At 40.7% G+C, this 19,394-nt stretch overlaps 1 protein-coding gene across 2 annotated transcripts in view; it reads right to left on the bottom strand.

Moving 5' to 3' along the window:
* Positions 1 to 18,754, bottom strand: part of LOC311147400 (uncharacterized protein) — a 21,553-nt gene extending 2,799 nt beyond the window's left edge. Inside the window, exons 1-6 of one of the 2 annotated variants that reach the window (XM_084184098.1) lie at positions 18,677 to 18,754; positions 16,704 to 16,765; positions 12,299 to 12,376; positions 1,212 to 3,513; positions 1,013 to 1,087; positions 754 to 786 (exon numbers count right to left, since the gene is read on the bottom strand). In XM_084184098.1, the coding sequence (XP_084040224.1) occupies positions 754 to 786; positions 1,013 to 1,087; positions 1,212 to 3,513; positions 12,299 to 12,364 (2,476 nt within the window). In that variant the 5' untranslated portion in view covers positions 12,365 to 12,376; positions 16,704 to 16,765; positions 18,677 to 18,754. The remainder of the gene's footprint in view (positions 1 to 753; positions 787 to 1,012; positions 1,088 to 1,211; positions 3,514 to 12,298; positions 12,377 to 16,703; positions 16,766 to 18,676) is intronic. The other variant, XM_084184097.1, reaches the window with a different exon arrangement.
* Between the last annotated feature and the right edge of the window lie 640 nt (positions 18,755 to 19,394).

The following is a 19,394-nucleotide window of genomic DNA, read 5'->3' on the forward strand; positions in this document are numbered from 1 at the left end:
GTTGTAGTTGCTATTTACCAATGGGAAAAACAAATGCTATTTGTTGAGTATTAGGAGTACAGTAATACTTCTGGCATTTCTGTTATTTACACCCTTGATGGTTATGATGGTGAGAAAAATGACTGATATGTGGTTGTCCCACCTAGCTATCTTTAGATGACTGCACTACCTGTAAGTCGCCGTGGATAAGAGCATCTGTTAAATGACAAAAATAATATTACATTTAAAAATGGCTGTGATTAAAACTACACTAAAATTGTCCAGTTTTAGTAGATTGATAATAACTAAAACTAACGAGAGATGAAATGACTAAAATGTGACTAAGACTAAAAGACTAAAACAGCTGCCAAAATGAATACTGGTCTCGCCGCTTGTTTTGTCCGTGACGTCACATCAATGAGTCTCCCTTTAAAAATTGGAACATTGCATTTTCAGAATGTAATTGTTGGAGCATGAGTAATGAAATCACGAGTGTGTGGATTACTTGTTAATTTTTAGAACCACAATTTGGGACTCCTTCAGCAAAGTGGCTGAGTACCACTTACTAAAGAAAAGAGCTGAAAGATCTGGCTTGGCAGGAAATATAAACCACAAATTCACAGACCACAGTCTACATGCAAGGACTAATATGTCTATACTAACACTTTGTGGTAGTAAACAATCTAGTGTAAAACTATTTTGATATGACTAAGTGCTGGAAATGCATGCAGACAACAAACACAACAATAAGATTCATCTGGGCAGTTTCTTTACCTGATCTTCCTGCCATGGCCTCCCGTGTCCTCTCTGGTGAGCCAATGGAGACACATGAATACAAATTCCTAAATCCCACGGGTCAGTATTGAAATCCTACGACATGCTGTTTACATATACAGTATCAATTAAACTGTCAGCCCAAAGGTACAGTATGTTTGTGTCATTAATTAATATGTTATGGCTGGAAATGAAAATTGAACAAGTTTCTAAAACCTGCTGTGCCTTAAATACTTTCATTCCACATCAAAATGTTTACCTTGTGGCTCACATGACCTTCCAGGAGTTTCTTCAGTGAAGTCCGTATCACTCTCTTCATCCAGCTCAACACACTCTGAAATACAAGCAAGCAAGCATATCACTTAGCAAGGAGGGAGAAATAGACAGGTTGCTCAGAAGATGTCACCATGACAGGGTTGAGGTACCAGGTTCAACTTCATTGACAAATTGTTACATACCCGCTGGACTGATGTCTATCTGGTCAAGACCTTTCCCCTTGAATTCGTTTAGCCTTCCCTGCTCCATCGCCATGAGGACTTTGGTGATTTTTGCCAGCTGAAGTGTTCCCTCAGGTAACCTGTAATATTTCCTGTCTATCCGTAGATCATGTCCCAGGAAATCAGCTAGCTGGTCCATGTCGGTGTCATTTAAGTTGAGTACAGTAGACATCGTGGTGATGCGTTTACGCAACTTGGTGGACGAGAGGGATTCTGGACATTTAGCCCCACACTTCTTGGCAAAGAGACGCAGGCAGTCTGATCCGCTGAATGATGTTGGACAGCCTGGAATGGCGAACATATATATGTTCTCCTTCAGAACGCCGCAATGTTCGCGCTTCTCCGCAAGCAGCTCCATTGATTTGATCATTGTAGGTGATAGAAGCACTGCGACTTTTCTTGATCGCTTTCCACTTATTTCTATGTGACTAAAATGTTGGCATAGTGCCCGTTCAACATCTGAGAGGGAGTTCCCATAATCGTCATGTAAAGCAGTTTTGTCTCGAGACACGAATGAGGCCACTGTCATCAGGGAGGCTTCCCCTAGTCTTTTTCGGTTAAAGACCGTCATTTGTGACAGAGTGACTTTAGCGAGCTGTGCCCACGTCTTCCTGTTAGGTTCTTTGGAAAGTTGGCTGTAGCATGTTTTCTGTTTTTCTTCAAGGTGGATATGCAGTTTCTTGACATCTTCAGCAAATGGCAAGATCAGTGGAGCGCTGAACTTATTTTCTTCAAATGATTTGTGAGCATGACACGAGATGTGCTCTCTCCAGCATGTCTTATAGATATGTTTGAAGTCCTCCACCTTCTGAGCCTTTTTCTTGTTACCGGAGACCCTAGCCTCACAACTAACTATGTCTGCGACCTTCTGAAGGCTATGGCCAAGTTTTAAGGCTAGTGAAGGTGTCTTTAGTGTGTTCTTTTCACTGTCAAAGCCACAAACAGCTTTCACTGCACTGATTGTGAGGAAGAAGTTGGCTGGATCAATGTATTCATCCAATCTCGTAAGAGGTGACACCTGCTTCCCTTTCAAAACCAGTCTCCCCAGCTCACGCATTTTCTGCCGTATCAATTCATGATTGGCACGTCTGTGTCCCATGATGTTGTAATGTTGCTCCCCGAACTGGATGATACATTTGTCTCTCTTTATGACATCTACCACCTCATCTTGTGTCATATCATTGACAAGTTTCCACAGTCCCTTGCTTATCCCATCTGGCACAGGTTGTGCATGGGCACAAATAGCCTGCACTCGTGTTTTACCAGGTTTCAGACGTACACCTCTCAGTGGGCACCTTTTCATGTGTTTCCATAGGAATTTTCTTTTAAAGAGTCCTTGGCAGTTTGCACAGTGCAAGAAATCTTTTGGATTTCCATTTGGGGAACTGGTTTGTTTACAAGGAACTATAACACCTTTGCCTTCTCTTATGACTTGCATGTTGTGTGCTCTGTCCCCTCGTTTTCTCAGTATAGTCAGTTGGAGCTTTCTGTCCTTGGAGTTCTTTGGGAAAGAAAGGGCCTTTGCGACTTCAGCTTCACTTTTATGAATCATTTCCAGATGCCGGGCTATTTTTGATTGTGGTTTCTCACAAAAGAGACAGTAATGTTTTTTGGTGTATCTTCTTGAGCCATCTTTAGTCTTTGTAACGTGCATGACTTCAAGTGAACTTGTGGATTCTTGCACAGAGGTGTCAGATTCTGTATTTCTATGTCTCTTATAGGTATTTTTTGGGCCATCTTTAGGAGCAGATCTTGCTTTGGTGGGGCCTTTGTTCTTCAATACAGTGCAGTGCTCTAAGCTGCTCTCACTGCCACTTTCTGTTCCTGACACACATTCATCTCGTGTTATTTCTGTGCTGCTGATTGAGTCTTCAGAATTATTTCCAAGCATGTCTTTGTCAAGTTGGCCAGCTTTAGGTGCAGATCTTGCTTTAGTGGTGCATTTGTCCTTTAATGCAGTAAAGTCCTCTAAGCTGCTCTCACTGTCACTTTCTGTTCCTGGCACATATTCATATTCTGGCACATATTCATATTCTGTTATTTCTGTGCTGCTGATTGAGTCTTCAGAATCATATCCAAGCATGTATTTGTCAAGTTGGCCAGCTTTAGGTGCAGATCTTGCTTTAGTGGTGCATTTGTCCTTTAATGCAGTAAAGTCCTCTAAGCTGCTCTCACTGTCTGTTCCTGGCACATATTCATATTCTTTTATTTCTATGTTTCTGATTGAGTCTTCAGAATCATATCCAAGCATTTGTTTGTTGAGCTGAAATCATAAAAACAAATCAGAATTGATACTTTGTTTTACTAAATGCATTGTCTGATCACTGAAAACCTGAACTGTTTTACTCCAACATATCAACTCGTTTACTAAACCAATAACTGTTCAATCATGTCTTGATTATTCTGAAAATGCCTATTTCATGCAATCAAGTAATAAATAAATAATGCTCATTCCTTATTTGTAATCATTCCATTACCTGTTCTGTATGCTAGTGTACAGAGTAAAACATGTATCAGGTCTCTAAGTTCCTGATTAACTCCACAGCTAAAGGGATGCTGGGATACTGAGACAGATTTGGTCCTTGTGAAAGGAATGAGACCAATTTCATCCCTGTATGACGTCCATAAGTCAGAGTGGCCCTAGAAATATGAATCCACAGTATTTTGGCCTCAGCTCGGTCTTGCTCGACCTCTCCGGACTGTGTCACAGCCAGAAATATCAACTTCAGACCTTAAAGTTTCAGGAATGGTGACTTGCCCAGGTAGATACATTTTTTAGATAGGCCTAATTGAGACATTTAGCTATGTAATACATACAGTAACCTAAAAAATGGATTGGCACCCTTGATAAAAATGAGCAAAAGAAAAGACTGTATAAAATAAATACAAACACTGAGCTATATTGTATGCTCCAAAAAGTTTGATTGTATTGTATTATTTTATACTGATACAATTGCTCAGTGAAAGAGATTTTGTTTCAATAATATTTTTTCCCTTAAAAAGATAGGGATAAAATTAGTCAAAAGTTTAGTATTTAGTCCCATATTCCTAGCACACAATGACTACATCAAGCTAGTGACTATACAAACTTGTTGCATTTCCACTTTGTTTTGGTTGTTTCAAAAATCATACCCTTAAGACATGCGAACCTCACCATTAGCAGTAACAGGGGAGGTTGGCTTTGATCTTTGTTCCTCTAACGTTCTCACTTATTATTCACGATTCATTCAGGATTATCCGTAATCATGGTAATATCCACATTAATGTAGAAGTGTTTAGAAACATATTATATTCTTATTTACAATCAAAGTGACTCCAAAATGACAATACATTATTTACCTTTCCATTTCTACTGGGCACAAAATAATCTGAAACACAATCAAAACAAACTGCAAATGCATCCAACAAGTTTGTACAGTCACAAGCTTGATGTAGTCATTGCGTGCTAGAATATGAAATAAATACTGCTTTGACAACAGGGGCTGCCAATAATTTTCTTTGAGAAAAAATATTACTTGTTAAACAAAATATTTTTCTCTGAGCAATTGTATGACTATAAAATAATATAATTTCCCAATTTTGGGGGTCATACAATATAGCTCAGTATGTTTTATTTTATAGTCATTTTTCCTCATCTTTATCAAGGGTGCCAATAATTTGTGGTGACTATACTGAACAAAAATATAAAAACGCAACATGCAACAATTTCAAAGATTTTTTACTGAGTTACAGTTCATATGACGTCAGTCAATTGAAATGAATTCATTAGGCCCTAATCTATGGATTTCACATGACTGGGAATACAGACATGGATCATGCAGCGCAACACATTTCCTTCGCATAGAGTTGATCAGGCCGTTGATTGTGGCCTGTGGAATGTTGTCCCACTACACTTGTTGCTCGATATTGGCAGGAACTGGAACACGCGGTCCTACACGTCGATCCAGAGCATCCCAAACATGCCTGGTGAGTATGCAGGCCATGGAAAAACTGGGACATTTTCAGCTTCCAGGAGTTGTGTACAGATCCTTGCGACATGGGGCAATGCATTATCATGCTGAAACATAAGGTGATGGCGGCTGATGAATGGGCCTCAGGATCTCATCACGGTATCTCTGTGCATTCAAATTGCCATCGATAAACTACAATTGTGTTCGTTGTCCGTAGCTTATGCCTGCCCATACCATAACCCCACTGCAACCATGGGGCACTCTGTTCACAACGTTGACATCAGCAAAATGCTCACCCACATGACACCATGTGGTCTGCGGTTGTGAGGCCGGTTGGATTTACTGCCAAATTCTATAAAACGGCATTGGAGTCGGCTTATTGTAGAGAAATGAACATTACATTCTCTGGCAACAGCTCTGGTGGCATTCCTGCAGTCAGCATGCCAATTGCATACTCCCTTATGGTGGCATTTTAGAGTGGCCTTTTATTGTCCCCAGCACAAGGTGCACCCGTGTAATGATCATGATGTTTAATCAGCTTCTTTATATGCCACCCTTGTCAGGTGGATGGATTATGTTGGCAAAGGAGAAATGCTCACTAACAGGGATGTAAACAAATGTGTGCACACAATTTGAGAGAGACGCTTTTTGTGCATATGGAACATTTCTGGGATCTTTTATTTCAGCACATGAAACATAGGACCAAAACATTACATGTTGCGTTTATATTTTTGTTCAATGCAGTCGGAAAGTATTCAGACCCCTTGACTTTTTCCACATTGTGTTACATTACAGCCTTATTCTAAAATTGATCAAATTGTTTTCCCCCCCATCATCAATCTACACACAATATCCCATAATCACAAAGCAAAAACAGGTTTTTAGAAACTTTAGGAAATGTATTTAAAAGTATTCAGACCCTTTACACAGTACTTTGTTAAAGCACCTTTGGCAGCAATTACAGCATGGAGTCTTCTTGGGTATGTATTTGGGGAGTTTTTCCCATTCTTCTCTGCAGATCCTCTCAAGCTCTGTCAGATTGGATGGGGAGCGTCGCTGCACAGCTATTTTCAGGTCTCTCCAGGGATGTTCGTTCGGGTTCAAGCTGGGCCACTCAAGGACATTCAGAGACTTGTCCTGAAGCCACTCCTGCTTTGTCTTGGCTGTGCGCTTAGGGTCGTTGTCCTGTTGGAAGGCGAACCTTCACCCCAGTCTGAGGTCCTGAGCACTCTGGTGCAGGTTCTCCTGACTAGTCTCCCAGTCCCTGCCGCTGAAAAACATCCCCACAGCATGCTGCCACCACCATTCTTCACTGTAGGGATGGTGCCAGGTTTCCTCCAGACGTGACGCTTGGCATTCAGGCCAGAGTTCAATCTTGGTTTCATCATACCAGAGAATCTTGTTTCTCATGGTCAGAGTCCTTTAGGTACCTTTTGGCAAACTCCAAATGGGCTGTCATGTGCCTTTTACTGAGGAGTGGATTCCCTCTGGCCAGTCTACCATAAAGGCCTGACCCACTTCAATTTGCTTACCGCCCGAATAGATCCACAGACGATGCAATTGCCATCACACTGCACACTGCCCTATCCCATCTGGACAAGAGGAATACCTATGTAAGAATGCTGTTCATTGACTATAGCTCAGCATTCAACACCATAGTACCCTCCAAGCTCATCATCAAGCTCGAGGCCCTGGGTCTGAACCCCGCCCTGTGCAACTGGGTCCTGGACTTCCTGACGGACCGCCCCCCAGGTGGTGAAGGTAGGAAACAACATCTCCACTTCGCTGATCCTCAACACTGGGGCCCCACAAGGGTGCGTGCTCAGCCCCCTCCTGTACTCTGTTCACCCATGACTGCGTGGCCAAGCAAGCCTCCAACTCAATCATCAAGTTTGCAGACGACACAACAGTAGTAGGATTGATTACCAACAATGACGAGACCTCCTACAGGGAGGAGGTGAGGGCTCTGGGAGTGTGTTGCCAGGAAAATAACCTCTCACTCAACGTCAACAAAACAAAGGAGATGATCGTGGAGGGTGCACCACCCTATCCACATCGACGGGACCGCAGTGGAGAAGGTGGAAAGCTTCAAGTTCCTCGGCGTACACATCACTGACAAACTGAAATCGTCCACCCACGCAGACAGTGTGGTGAAGAAGGCGCAACAGAGCCTCTTCAACCTCAGAAGGCTGAAGGAATTTGGCTTGGCACCTAAAACCCTCACAAACTTTTACAGATGCACAATTGAGAGCATCCTGTCGGGCTGTATCACTGCCTGGTACGGCAACTGCACCACCCGCAACCGCAGGGCTCTCCAGAGGGTGGTGCGGTCTGCCAAACGCATTACCGGGGGCAAACTACCCACCCTCCAAGACACCTACAGCACCCGATGTCACAGGAAGGCCAAAGATCATCAAGGACATCAACCACCCGAGCCACTGCCTGTTCACCCCGCTATCATCCAGAAGGCGAGGTCAGTACAGGTGCATCAAAGCTGGGACCGAGAGAATGAAAAACAGTTTCTATCTCAAGGCCATCAGACTGTTAAATAGCCATCACTAGCACATTAGAGGATACTGCTGCCTATTGAAATCACTGGCCACTTTAATGTTTACGTATCTTGTACTACTCATCTCATATGTACAGTGGGGGAAAAAAGTATTTAGTCAGCCACCAATTGTGCAAGTTCTCCCACTTAAAAAGATGAGAGGCCTGTAATTTTCATCATAGGTACACGTCAACTTTGACAGACAAAATGAGAAATAAATTCCAGAAAATCACATTGTAGGATTTTTTATGAATTTATTTGCAAATTATGGTGGAAAATAAGTATTTGGTCATTAACAAAAGTTTCTCAATACTTTGTTATATACCCTTTGTTGGCAATGACACAGGTCAAACGTTTTCTGTAAGTCTTCACAAGGTTTTCACACACTGTTGCTGGTATTTTGGCCCATTCTTCCATGCAGATCTCCTCTAGAGCAGTGATGTTTTGGGGCTGTCGCTGGGCAACACGGACTTTCAACTCCCTCCAAAGATTTTCTATGGGGTTGAGATCTGGAGACTGGCTAGGCCACTCCAGGACCTTGAAATGCTTCTTACAAAGCCACTCCTTCGTTGCCCGGGCGGTGTGTTTGGGATCATTGTCATGCTGAAAGACCCAGCCACGTTTCATCTTCAATGCCCTTGCTGATGGAAGGAGGTTTTCACTCAAAATCTCACGATACATGGCCCCATTCATTCTTTCCTTTACACGGATCAGTCGTCCTGGTCCCTTTGCAGAAAAACAGCCCCAAAGCATGATGTTTCCACCCCCATGCTTCACAGTAGGTATGGTGTTCTTTGGATGTAACTCAGCATTCTTTGTCCTCCAAACACGACGAGTTGAGTTTTTACCAAAAATTTATATTTTGGTTTCATCTGACCATATGACATTCTCCCAATCCTCTTCTGGATCATCCAAATGCACTCTAGCAAACTTCAGACGGGCCTGGACATGTACTGGCTTAAGCAGGGGGACACGTCTGGCACTGCAGGATTTCAGTCCCTGGCGGCGTAGTGTGTTACTGATGGTAGGCTTTGTTACTTTGGTCCCAGCTCTCTGCAGGTCATTCACTAGGTCCCCCCGTGTGGTTCTGGGATTTTTGCTCACCGTTCTTGTGATCATTTTGACCCCACGGGGTGAGATCTTGCGTGGAGCCCCAGATCGAGGGAGATTATCAGTGGTCTTGTATGTCTTCCATTTCCTAATAATTGCTCCCACAGTTGATTTCTTCAAACCAAGCTGCTTACCTATTGCAGATTCAGTCTTCCCAGCCTGGTGCAGGTCTACAATTTTGTTTCTGGTGTCCTTTGACAGCTCTTTGGTCTTGGCCATAGTGGAGTTTGGAGTGTGACTGTTTGAGGTTGTGGACAGGTGTCCTTTATATTGATAACAAGTTCAAACAGGTGCCATTAATACAGGTATCTTGCTTGTTTGTAGGTGACCAAATACTTATTTTCCACCATAATTAGCAAATAAATTCATTAAAAATCCTACAATGTGATTTTCTGGATTTTCTTTTCTCAATTTGTCTGTCATAGTTGACGTGTACCTATGATGAAAATTACAGGCCTCTCTCATGTTTTTAAGTGGGAGAACTTGCACAATTGGTGGCTGACTAAATACTTTTTTCCCCCACTGTATATACTGTATTCTATAATATTCTACTGTATCTTAGTCCATGCCGCTCTGTCATTGCTTGTCCATATATGTATATATTCTTAAATTCCATTCCTTACTAGATTTGTGTGTATTGGGTATATGTTGTGAAATGTTAGATATTACTGCACTGTCGGAGCTAGAAGCACAAGCATTTCGCTACACCTGCAATAACATCTGCTAAACACGTGTATGTGACAAATAACATTTGATTTGATTTGCTGCAGAGATGGGAGAACCTTCCAGAAGGACAACCATCTCCACAGAGGAACTCTGGAGCTCTGTCAGACTGACCATTGGGTTCTTGGTCACCTACCTGACCAAGGCCCTTCTCCCCCGATTGCTCAGTTTCGCTGTGCAGCAAGCTCTAGGAAGAGTCTTGGTGGTTCCAAAGTTCTCCCATTTAAGATGGATGGAGGCCACTGTGTTCTTGGGGACCTTCAATGCTGCAGACATTTTTTGGTACCCTTCCCCAGATCTGTGCCTCGACACAATCCTGTCTCGGAGCTCTATGGACAATTCCTTTGACCTCATGGCTTGTTTTTTGCTCTGACATGCACTGTCAACTGTGGGATCTTATGTAGACAGGTGTATGCCTTACAAATCATGTCCAATCAATTGAATTTACCACAGGTGGACTCCAATTACGTTATAGAAACATGTCAAGGATGATAAATGGAAACAGGATGCACCTGAGCTCAATTTCGAGTCTCATAGCAAAGGTTCTGAATACTTATGTAAATAAGGTATTTCAGTTTTTTATTTTTAATAAATTTGCAAACATTTCTAAAAACCTGTTTTCGGTTTGTCATTATGGGGTATTGTGTGTAGATTGAGGAAAATGTTTTATTTAATCAATTTTAGAATAAGACTGTTACGTAACAAAATGTGGAAAAAGTCAAGGGGTCTGAATTCTTTCCGAATGCACTGTATATACACCAAATGATTGGCTGAACATACCGTGCCTTGAGAACGTATTCATACCCCTTGGCTTATTCCACATTTTGTTGTGTTACATCCTGAATTCAAAATGGATTACATTTATTTTTCCTCACCCATCTACACGCAATACCCCATAATGACAAAGTGAAAACATGTTTAGAAATGTTTGCAAATGTATTGAAAATGAAAAACAGATTATTATTATTCACACCCCTTTGCTATGACGCTCCAAATTGAGCTCTGGTGCATCCAATTTCCTTTGATCATCCTTGGGAGGTCACTACAAATTGATTGGAGTCCACAGAGCATGTCAGAGCAGAAACTCTACCATGAAGTCCAAGGAACTGTCCGTATCTCTCCGAGATAGAATTGTAATGAGGCATACATCTGGGGAACGGTATAAAACAATTTCCAGATTGTTGAAAGTTTCCAAGAGCACAGTGGTCTCTATCATTGGGAAATTGAAAAAATATGGAACTACCCAGACTCTGCCTAGAGTTGGCCGTCTGACCAAACTGAGAAACCGGGCAAGAAGGACCTTGGTCAGGGAGGTGACCAAGAACCCAATGATCACTCTGACAGAACTACAGAGTTCCTTAGCTGAGATGGGAGAACCTGCCACAAGGACAACAGTCTCTACAGCAAAAAGGCATGTGAAAAGACAGAGCATAAGGCAAAAGATTCTGTGGTCTGATTAAACAAAAATTTAACTTTTTGGCCTGAATGCAAAGTGCTATGTCTGGAGAAAACCAGGCACAGCTCATCACCTGTCTAATACCATCCCTACCGTGAAGCAAGTTGGTGGCAGCATCATGCTGTGGGGATGCTTTTCAGCGGCAGGGACTGGGAGAATGGTAAGGATAGAGGGAACAATGAATGGATCCAAATAAAGGCAAATCCTTGATTAGAACCTGCTTCAGAGTGAAAATGACAGACTGGGGTGAAGATTTCCATTCCAACAGGACAGTGACACCAAGCATACAGCCAAAGCAAAGCTGGAATGGCTTTAGAAAAATAATGTGAAAGTCCTTGAGTGGCCCAGCTAAAGCCAAGATTTGAATCCCATTGAAAATCTTTGGAAAGACTTGAACATTGATGTTCACCGCCGCTCCTTATATAACAACAGAGCTTGAGAAAATCTGCAAGGAATAGGATAAATCCCTAAATCTAGATGCGCAAAGCTGATACAGACATACCCAAGACGGCTCAAAGCTGTAATCGCCGCCAAAGATGCTTCTACAAAGTATTGACTCAGGGATGTGAATACTTATGTAAATTAGATATTTATGCATTTAATTTTCTATAAATGTGCAAACATTTCTAAAAGCATGTTTTCACTGTCATTATGGGGTACTGTGTGTAGATGGGGAAAAAATAAAATAATTCAGGCTGTAACAAATCAAATCAAATGTTATTCATAACATGCGCCGAATACAACAGGTGTAGATCTTACAGTGAAATGCTTACTTACAAGCCCTTAACCAACAATGTAGTTTTAAGAAAAATAAGAGTTGAGAAAATATTTACTAAATAAACTAACATTTAAAAAAAAGTAACACAAAATAACAATAATGAGGTACCGGTACGGAGTCAATGTGTGGGGGTACAGGTTAGTCGAGGTAATATGTAAAGTGACTATGCATAGATAATAACAGCGAGTAGCAGCAGCGTAACAAAATGTGGAATAAGTCAAGGGGTATGAATACTTTCTGAAGGCACTGTATGTCAAGGGTTTTTGAAAATCAGGAAGGCAGAAATCTCTGCAGAATTGCAGTTCACAGTCAGCCTAAAATATGGCATAGTTGCTGCTGACACTCAATGGAAGTGGAACAAGCTCCAAAATGGCTATTGTACAAGTATCCCCAAACATTTTTCCCCAAACACAAGTGGTTAGAACTTGTGCAGGACTGAAATAATATCAGCCATTTTGCATTGTGATATACAATGATACTTACAAATACACTCTCTGTTCTTTGCAGTTGAGGAACCACTTCTCTGGTTGAAGAAGATGTATTGTCCATTTCTGAGCTTGACTGAAAAGAAAATCTAATAAGAACCATTTCAGGTAATGAAATGACCACACTCATATCAGTGACTTGCATCTTATGAGAGGTTGAATTAACTGTCTTCCAAAATAAAAAGGAGGCAAAGCTCCTTACTAGCAAGAGTGGCACAGACAAGCTGAAATCTTGGAACACATTTTTCAACATCTATGTTAGGGCTATTCAAATGGTGGCCGGCGGGCAAGATGCGGCCTGTTTATCAATTTAGAATGGCCCTTTGATCAATTCTGAACATTCATTTAAAAATCAGCAAAAACATCCATGCAGAAATCTAATGTTTAGTGCCAAAATGAGCCCTTGTTCAATATTCTCTAATGGGAGAATCTGTTTTCCTATAGTCCTGCCCATTAAGTGCTGTCAATCAATATCACTAACATACCAGTTACAGCCAATCAGAGCTGCAAACAGGGGTACAGGGTCTGTCTGCCCGCCTATAGGTGGTATGGACTCTTTCACTGCAGATAGAGAGACTACACTGCATGAGCGTGCTTTGCGCTTAACTCAGCGGTGAGTTAAAGAACGCAATGGACTCAGTTATGGCTATCATAAACTTTATCCGATCAACATTTAGCCTTCAACATTGCTTGTTTCTTAGTCTGCTGAGCATCATGATTCAGTGGTTAAATAAGGGTAGGCCTAACGCTCTCGAGAGTATGTGAGCTTAGGGAGGAGAGAGTTGCTTATCGCCGCGATTGCCGTCACAAGAAACCCATTACATCACATACTAGCGAAAATGCTTGATGAGTTCGTAGCTGAGGTTTGTTTTTTTAGTGATATCTTCAATCACTTGAATGGACTTAATTTGAGACTACAGGGGAGGGACAAAAGAGTTAGACATAATTGAAAAATTGACTGCTTTTCCAAATAAATTTGGGTAACACTTTACTTGACACCCAGCATCATAACACGTTATGACACGGTCATAACCATATCAAAATATTTCATAACAGCTGACATAACTGGTCATAAAATGGCTCATATATGTACACCTGTTGTGATATATTGCATTATTTTATGGCTGGTTATGACACCTACATAAGAGTGCCAAAACCCACATTTATTCAAATGTGTTTTTTCCCTGCCAAGAACTTTCCTTTCATTTGACAGTTTGTTTCTTAAGTTCTTTGTTGTTGTTGTAATGAATTATTTAGTCATGTTTTATTTCCCATCATATTTTAAATAACTTGTAGAAAATACACTTTATGACACTGTCATAAAGCATTATGACCATACTGTGTCACTTTACTTGGACTAAGAAAAGGCACTTTATGACACTGTCAAGAAGTATTATGACCATCATAATCATATAAGCCAGATAGGCCTATCACATACATTCCCTTATGTCAGTCATCAGTCAAAAAGAGGGTGTCTTGTCCTGCTCCTTAAAATCTGCTCCTGCATGCATCCCAGTCATCAGCAACAGAGCATTTGGGTAGGTGCATGTCTGACATCAATGTGTGCACAATTACAATGATAATTTAATATGGTCAATTTCAGAAAATGTTTGCTAACATAAACATACTATTGACAAGTAGGCTATGGTGTAATGAAATGTTTTGCTTTGTGTGGTAGGTTTTGTGGGTTTTGGCACTCTTATGTAGGTGTCATAACCAGCCATAAAATAATGCAATATATGTCACAACAGGTATAAATATGCCAGGTTATGACAAGTTATGTCAGCTGTTATGACATATTATGACATGGTTATTTACATTTACATTTTAGTCATTTAGCAGACGCTCTTATCCAGAGCGACTTACAGTTAGTGAATACATATTTTTTTATACTGGCCCCCCGTGGGAATCGAACCCACAACCCTGGCGTTGCAAACGCCATGCTCTACCAACTGAGCTACATCCCTGCCGGCCATTCCCTCCCCTACCCTGGACGACGCTAGGCCAATTGTGCGCCGCCCATGAGTCTCCCGGTCACGGCCGGCTGCGACAGAGCCTGGATTCGAACCAGGATCTCTAGTGGCACAGTTAGCACTGCGATGCAGTGCCTTAGACCACTGCGCCACTCAGGAGACTGCATTTCATAACGTGTTAGGATGCTGGTTGTCAAGTAAAGTGTTACCGAAATGTTGTATTTTCTCCTCTGATATGAGCCCAAACAAAATGCTCAATTTCCATACACTGCGCAACTATATTGAGTCATCATCAGCACAGATCACTCCTGTGATGTCAGAGTTTTAGATAAACTGAAAGCTAACTTTGCAACGAGATTTGGTGAGTTTAATCTCCCCACAGAGGTGATGCATTTTGTTAGGGACCTGTTCTATACTGATGTGGGGGGGGACTTCTATGCGAAAGGTGCCGATGTCACTCTTATCTGAGGCAGGTGCTTCAGTCTGTGGGCTGTGCAATGTTTTGGACTGAGCATATTACTGCAGAGTAATTCCCAAACATGACAGCATTGGTATTTTTTATTTTAACGATGTTTGGATCAACATACACATGTAAATCCAGCTTCTCGCACATGAAAATGAACACTGTTCTTCCCTGTCAAATGTGCATCTTCATCCCTGCGAGTTGCCCTGAATTCCTATGTGCCAAACTTCTTTGCTCTTTCACAATCTAAAAAGTGCATCCAATTTGGAATTTTAACTCGGAAACTCTGGCATCTTTCTACACCTCAGACTTTCCGACCTGAAGATTACTGACGTTGTGATTTGACCTTGTTTTTTTCCCCAAGTTCCCAGTTGTCTTGAAAGCACCAGTATTGTTTCTGCACTTCAATGTGCCATCATTATGCAGTTTTACATATTCATAAGCTTGATCATTTTATACTTCAAAACATTTTCTTCATAACAATTATCAGATTATCTTGAACCATCATCATAACATGGCCTGTACATTGTCACAGAATTAATAAACCCTTACATTATTATTGTCAGGTTAATAATTTTACTGATAAAAGTCTTTACAGTATGAGTAGAATAACTTTGCCTTTTATTGACAACTATCTGTCAAATAGGACACAATGCGTGATTTCTGATTGTGTCTAGTCTAGTTTTCTGGATATTACAAAAGGTGTACCACTGGGATCAGTATTGGGACCGGTTCTCTTTCCCATTCACATAAATAATATTGGTCTCTGTTAAAACTTGTAATATTCATCGGTATGCAGACGAAACTTATGTATGCCATTGTCCCAACTGTTGACCAGGCTATATTAGAGCTGCAATCTGACTTTGTTGCCTTACAGAAAAGCCTGGTTGGTTTAAAACGTGTACTTAATGCGGGCAAGACTCTATATGTTGTTCTCTAATTCTTGCAACAACAACAATCAGATAGACTACATATTTATTCATTGGATGGTTCTCCCATCGATCTGGTTCCTGCCAATAAATATCTGGGCATTTGGATTTACAAAGATTTAATGTTTAAAAAACATATGGATGAGCTAGTTAAAAAACTAAGATTTAATGTGGGCTTCTTTATAGAAATAGATCTTGCCTCTCCCTAAATAGCAGGAAGCAGATTGTACAGTCAACTTTCCTGCCAGTTCTTGATTATGGTGACACTATTTACCAGATTGCAGCAGCCATTACTCTTAAACCTTTGGATGCCGTGTCTATCAGAGCACCCTTCGCTTTATCACAGGTGACAGCTTCAATACTCACCACTGAATCCTGTATCAAAAGGTTGGCTGGTCCTCATTAAAGTCCTGATCACTTCATTACTCCCTTTTTGTTTACAAAGCTCTACTACACAAGCTTCCGACTTATCTAACTTCACTGTTAAAATATAAAAACATGAGATGCCAAACCCGTTCACAAGGTTGGTTGAATCTTGAGGTTCCTCGGGTCAATCCGCTTTTAGTTTTAAAGCACCTCATTGCTGGAACCAACTATAAAATACATTACAATTGGATGTTCTGGTGCCACTCTGGCAATTTAAAATATTGATTGGGGACCTGCTTATTGAGGAATGTAATAGTTTTTCTTGAATATTTGTGTAGTACTGTATTTTATGTGTTTTATATTGTATTTGATTTTAGATTTTGTCTTATGAAATGATATATAGAGGGCTCCCTTGTGAAAGAGACCCTGGTCTCAATGGTGACTCCCTGCTAAAATAAAGGTACAATTAAATCAAATTAACTGGCAACATTGCCCAGCCCCTCAACCCAATACAGAGAGAGGTAGGGAACTGACAGTAATCAGACACTGAATGCATGTATTCACTAGGAAACAACATTAATAAATGTAGCTAAGGATGCACAACAACATGAAGCAGAAAACAACTAGCTGAATTTCTAATGTTTTTAATCAGATAATGTTACAATTTCTTACCTCCACAGCAGTCGGGAAAGAGTGCTTTGTCCTGCTAAAGAGTCAATTGGCCTGTTTAGTCCCTGAAAGAAAAGATTGAAAAATATGATTTGCAACATTTTCCATTAGCTGGCTAGCCAGATCACCAATTCAGGATTTAAAAAATGAGCGGTTCTTCGTAGTTTACATGAATTTGAAAATTAACTAGTTAGTTTAACTTAGGTTGTTTGTCTAAACAGCTGACAAGACCGCCTGCTGGCGATCATTAGGGACATAAACGTTCAGCCTGCTGCACACACCCTATCTATGGTCGCTCTAGTCTAGAGCCCTAGTTAAATTGTGTTTAGGAGCATTTTTTACATCTCTAAATGGATAAACTTGTGAGAAATATGTGATTATTTAACAAATCTGTGAGTTTGCTTCAGGTACTATCATCCTAAATTAAGATATTGAATTATTTTGCCATATCTAATTAATGTATATTACGCTATTTTCCATGCTGTGGACAGTATATAAACTATATGTGTTACTACATTACACAAGCTGACGTTTTGACCACATCGAATTGGGGGGGATTACACATGCTTTTTACCTCAGATTGGTGATGTTAGTATAAAAGTTTATCGTCAACACGATGACAAATGATCAATTGCTTAAAAAAGCATGACTTAGAACGCTACTAACATTTTTTTTCTCAAATGGAGCAGATAATTCGAGGCAGTCTACATAAAAGTAGCTGGCTACACACCAATACACAAACTTGAAAGTCTAACTATTACTTAAATAGCAGCCAACCGTTGTCAATGTTGATACCTTATGGCGGGTCGTGATTCGTTATAAATTAACTAAACAGAAAAAGTGGTGTATTCCCTTTTCTATGATGGCAGCCTCCCGAAATCAACATCCGCTATTCCAAAATATAGACAGAAGCCTTCTACAAATGATAATCTAACCAACCATGTATAGGTTATTCCAAGTTTCTGTGTGGCCTTTGAATAGCGTTAGCCCCCTGTTCTATTGATTTCAGTATGATATTGATGGCAGTGATTAACAGAAAAGGTGTTGTGTTACACTTACCTCGTTGGCGACCCACTTGAATCAAAATGCAACACTTCAAAATGTAGCTAGCTGTCTTCTACAAATTGTCCTCTAACCAGTGATTATTCCCAGATTCCGTGTTGTTTTTGAGTGTGAGATTTAACAGGACGTGCAACCTCATCTCCCCCCTCTCGCGCAATTGATTTCAACATGATAATCGATTGGAGTGATTATATCCAAATGCAACATTCCAAAATGTAGCTGACTGTTGTGAAGTGTGTCCTCTAACCAGTGATGTAAAAATATTTCCATTTGCCATGTGATTTTTGTGTTGTGGTAGTTTGAACAGCTCATACCCCCCCATTGAATTATGTATTACCACTTGACAAAACAGAGTTTTTGGTGCGTGTGCAGTTTATAGGGTGCTCGTTTAAAAAAAGACAAGTCATATGATTACTATTGTTGCACATGTATGTGTAGATAGTAAATTGTATGTTTAGGTTTTCAATATATCACGAACTGTTTCTGCATATTAGTTATTGATTTGGACACTTTAAAACTGTTGGACATCGGGCTATTTATTAATGTCTTGTAAACAGGAAGCAGCGACTGCATCATTTTCAACTTAAGTTAGAGGAATATAAATTGAACTTTCAACATTAATTTAATGGTATTGTACCTATTTTAGGTACAAACTGCTGAATGAGTCCAAAAACTTGCAGTGATTTATTTTGATGATATACCAAGAATCACCAAAACGGGTTTTTCCTGCCTACGTTACTATTCGGACCGTAGTGTCCAACAACGGTAGCGTTAGCTAGCTAGCTTGGTTAGTGGGCTTATGTCGAAAACACACTCGGCGTTGCATGCCCCAATGGTCGAATTAAACATTCAAATGAAAGTCATTTGTTGAACAGTTTAACATAATTTGTTGAATAAATAAACGTTATACTCACATTTCATGAAGTTGTTCTTTATTATTCTAGCTAGAAAGCGTTCTCCCAAGAAATCTTCTTCTTCAAATTAGTATTGGCGGATCACAACCAACTGATAGGTGCATACACCGCCACCTGCTGTACTGGAGTGTGAGCCTCCCTATTCATCGAGGCTATTAATTAATGTATTTCTCTTATCTAGGCCCTGTGTTTCTGCCTACTGTTCTGGAATGTGAATTCATTACACTTTGTGACAAAAAGGGAAGGGAAAAAGGACTAACCCTACACCCATAAAACCGCACCACTATTCCACTACTTTGCCCTATCTGATCCTACACCAAGCCGGCAGCCTGGGGGACGCGGGACAACTATAGTTCAATATGAGTGTAACGGCAGCGTTTGTAGGTTTTGTCTAGAAGGGATAGAGCTTTTGTCAAAATTGACTTTTTGTAGCAGGTTTAGGAGAACTAATAAAAAATACGAGGTCAAATCATGAAGTCAGTGATTTTGAGGTCGGAAAGTCGGAGCTCTAGAAAGAGGCCCGAGTGGGATGACCTTGCAAAATGATGTTTTTCCAGTCGGAGCTGGGGGGTTTTCCGAGTTCCTAGTTGTCGTGAACGCACTGAATTCGGAAGTCGGAGATTTCCCGAGTTCCCATTTGTTTTGAACAAGCCATTAAAAGCGCCAACAGATAGCGGTGAATGAGTGAGGTTTCTTGCACATTGTCATCCCAAACCTG

Source organism: Coregonus lavaretus (genome assembly GCF_964263955.1).
Source record: "Coregonus lavaretus genome assembly, chromosome: 20".
Taxonomy (NCBI): domain Eukaryota; kingdom Metazoa; phylum Chordata; class Actinopteri; order Salmoniformes; family Salmonidae; genus Coregonus; species Coregonus lavaretus.